The 3,162-nt window shown below is 40.8% G+C and overlaps 1 protein-coding gene across 2 annotated transcripts; it reads right to left on the bottom strand.

Moving 5' to 3' along the window:
• Positions 1–887: 887 nt before the first annotated feature.
• Positions 888–2,763, bottom strand: ATP2 (atp2, beta subunit of the F1 sector of mitochondrial F1F0 ATP synthase). 2 transcript variants are annotated; one of them, XM_051215447.1, is made up of 5 exons: positions 2,615–2,733; positions 1,876–2,576; positions 1,344–1,838; positions 1,107–1,308; positions 888–1,068 (listed from the first exon to the last, which is right to left on the bottom strand). In XM_051215447.1, the coding sequence occupies exons 2-5, from the start codon at positions 2,017–2,019 to the stop codon at positions 971–973; spliced, it is 939 nt and encodes a 312-aa protein (XP_051065951.1). In that variant the 5' UTR covers positions 2,020–2,576; positions 2,615–2,733; the 3' UTR covers positions 888–970. The 2 variants fall into 2 exon arrangements, with proteins under 2 accessions (XP_051065951.1, XP_051065950.1); XM_051215446.1 differs by lacking the exons at positions 1,107–1,308; positions 1,344–1,838 and having other exon boundaries at positions 1,876–2,060; positions 2,097–2,576; positions 2,615–2,763.
• Between the last annotated feature and the right edge of the window lie 399 nt (positions 2,764–3,162).

The following is a 3,162-nucleotide window of genomic DNA, read 5'->3' as shown; positions in this document are numbered from 1 at the left end:
GTCTCTTTTTTCTCTTTCCAAATTTATTTCACTGTATTATACTCTTTAAATAACATCTCCAAACACTAATCTTCCAGATTACTGCTTATACTCTTATTACCTCTACCACTACGGGATTTGATTCGACCACTGCATCTCTATGCTAATGTGGTGTGGCAACTCGAACTGATGTACGTATGTACGAAGTTCTACGTTGTTACTGACTGACTGATACAGCCTTCTGCATAGGATGGGGGACTGTCTCAGCACCACACAACAGAAAGGCAACAAACGACCAGGCAGACTTTGCGTCAAAATTTCTGACGATACGTAGCACGAGTTTGTCAGTAAAGCACAAACGTTCCGCTCTAAAGCACATTTTAACTTAAACTTTAATCGCTAACAGGATATACAATGTAAGACGAACGAGAAAATAGAAGGCGCCATATAAAAGAGTATACTGACGCTAAACATATCTAGCTGTCTTTATTTGATGCTTTTCCGACAACTAATCACTGTCGCTGACCATTCTTAGTAATTGAATTCGTGAACTGTTCCGACCTAGACTTGACAAAACCTCGGGGATCCCCTCAAGTAATGGTAGATATTTTGCTGCAACAATTTGATCTCTGCCAGGTAAAAGGCGTGCAAATGTTGACTACATTCCCTCAACATCCAGGATATCATGAAAGAGCTGCAACTCAGAGAAATTCGAAACATCATCTTATCTCGAGTAATTTGATCATGAAGCTGTTATAATCTTTGTAAGCATCAGTACAAACTTCTGACTTTTATTAGACCGAGATTAATGTTATGTGACAGTAAGATAATATCATATGATAACTACCCTGTATTTCTGGCTAAGGTATTAAAAAACGACTTGAAAATAAGTAACAAAATCCTATTATCAAGTTCAAGTCATTTTTTTAAATGAAAATTTGCTCATTGGATTTACAGCTAACTACTCAGTATATTGTCTGATAAACGGCATTTATGCGCTTTCTTTTGCCAATTGTTCTGCTCTCTCCAACACATCTTCAATTCCTCCAACCATGAAAAATGCAGCCTCAGGTATATGATCTAATTCACCTAGAAAAATAGATTAGATAATACCAAAACGACCATACCGTTGATAATCATCTTGAAACCTTTAATAGAATCTTTTAGAGACACTAATTTGCCTTCGCGACCGATAAACACTTCTGCTACTTGGAAGGGTTGACTCAAAAACCTCTGAATTTTTCTGGCACGGGAAACTGTCAACCTATCTTCTTCTGACAGTTCATCCATACCTAAAATAGCGATGATATCTTGCAGAGAGCGATTTTCCTAAACAACATATAGATATGACACATAATACAAACCTGAAGGATCTTTTGTACACCACGAGCAACAGAGTAATGTTCCTCACCAACAATGTTAGGATCCAGAATACGGCTGTTAGAATCAAGAGGATCGACGGCAGGGTAAATACCTAATTCAGCAATTGCACGACTTAGGACAGTGGTGGCATCTAAGTGAGCGAATGTGGTAGCAGGGGCGGGATCAGTCAGGTCATCGGCAGGGACATAAATAGCCTGCACAGACGTGATAGATCCTTTTCTCGTTGAAGTGATACGTTCTTGCATACTACCCATGTCAGTGGCGAGTGTAGGCTGATAACCTACAGCACTAGGAATACGACCTAACAGCGCAGACACCTCAGATCCTGCTTGAGTAAATCTGAAAATATTATCGACAAAAAGCAACACATCTTGTCCCTCTTGGTCACGGAAGTATTCTGCAACTGTTAGACCCGTTAGAGCGACACGAGCACGCGCTCCTGGTGGTTCATTCATTTGCCCGTACACCAGAGACACCTGAGGACATGATAATATTATTTAAAAAAGAACTAACCTTAGAGTTGTTTCCTTTAAGGTCAATCACACCAGTTGTTATCATTTCGTGATACAAATCATTGCCTTCTCGAGTACGCTCACCAACACCAGCAAACACAGAGTAACCTCCGTGAGCTCTGGCAATATTATTGATAAGCTCCATAATTAGTACAGTTTTACCAACCCCAGCACCACCGAAAAGACCTACATTAGGTTTGAAGGGCTACTTATCGAACAAACCGATTTTTCCTCCTTTCACGTAAGGAGCTAACAGGTCTACAACTTTGATGCCTGTCTCCAGAATTTCTTGCTCAGTACTCATTTCAATGAAGTCCGGAGCATCCTGGTGAATACCCGACATCATTTTCGTTTTGATGGGCCCTCTCTCATCGATTGGTTCCCCAATAACGTTCATGATACGACCAAGGGTCTCAGGACCAACAGGAATACGAATAGGACCGCCAGTATCAACACACTGCTGACCGCGAACTAGACCTTCGGTACCATCCATAGCAATTGTGCGCACAGTGTTCTCACCAAGATGTTGTGCGATCTCAAGTATAAGGCGAGGAGTACGGCCTTTGACTTCCAAGGCATTCAAAATAGGTGGCAGATTTTCATCGAACTGTACATCCACAACTGCCCCAATAACTGCAACAACACGTCCAGTTGACGCTGCAGTGGTTGCTGCTGGTTTGGCCTCTACGGCATATCCACGCTCTTTAAAGGAAACAAAAATTAAGAAATATGCAGCATACTTTGGCTAATAAGCGTAGATGAACAAAACTGTGATAAATTTGAAGCAGGCCTCAGAAACTTTGACACATTACATAACGACCTAAGAAAACTCATTATGGCAATGTTCAACGAATATACCGCCACCTGAAACGGCAGCGCCAACTAGAATAAAATTATGCAAACAAATACCTCAGCAACAGTTAGAATTTTACATGCTTCTTTTAGGACTTCGAAAGTCAGGTTATCATTTTAGTTCCCTTAGTTTACTTACATGAAGGGGTACGTACTAGTTTAAACATATGTTGTATTGGGTTTTGTCAACTGCTTTAATCTTCAGTCTTCAATAATAAGGACACTAAGTCGGGTAATCTGTGTTAACCCCTGAAGCTTGTTTTTCAGTAAAGATCCAGCTCCTCCTTGAAAGTGTTCACTGATGGGGCTGATACCACTTGTTCGGGTAGGGATTTCCAGCCACTGACCACGTGATGCATAAAACGGATTCCGCACTCTGTTTACTTGATAATAGTTAGTTCTAGAGAGAGCACATCAACATCCAAGTCGCTATCAA

The sequence above is a fragment of the Schistosoma haematobium genome, chromosome 4, assembly GCF_000699445.3.
Source record: "Schistosoma haematobium chromosome 4, whole genome shotgun sequence".
In the NCBI taxonomy this organism is placed as follows: domain Eukaryota; kingdom Metazoa; phylum Platyhelminthes; class Trematoda; order Strigeidida; family Schistosomatidae; genus Schistosoma; species Schistosoma haematobium.
The sequence above is the reverse complement of the archived record's forward strand: the minus strand, read 5'-3'. Positions and strand labels throughout refer to the sequence as shown.

Excerpts from the sequence above, each read along its gene's own strand:
- ATP2 (XM_051215447.1), bottom strand. The coding sequence starts at position 2,019 with ATGGAGCTTATCAATAATATTGCCAGAGCTCACGGAGGTTACTCTGTG. Across the intron at positions 1,839-1,875 it reads TTAAAGGAAACAACTCTAAG|GTGTCTCTGGTGTACGGGCA; the intron begins GTTAGTTCTTTT and ends TCATGTCCTCAG. Across the intron at positions 1,069-1,106 it reads TTTCAAGATGATTATCAACG|GTGAATTAGATCATATACCT; the intron begins GTATGGTCGTTT and ends CTATTTTTCTAG.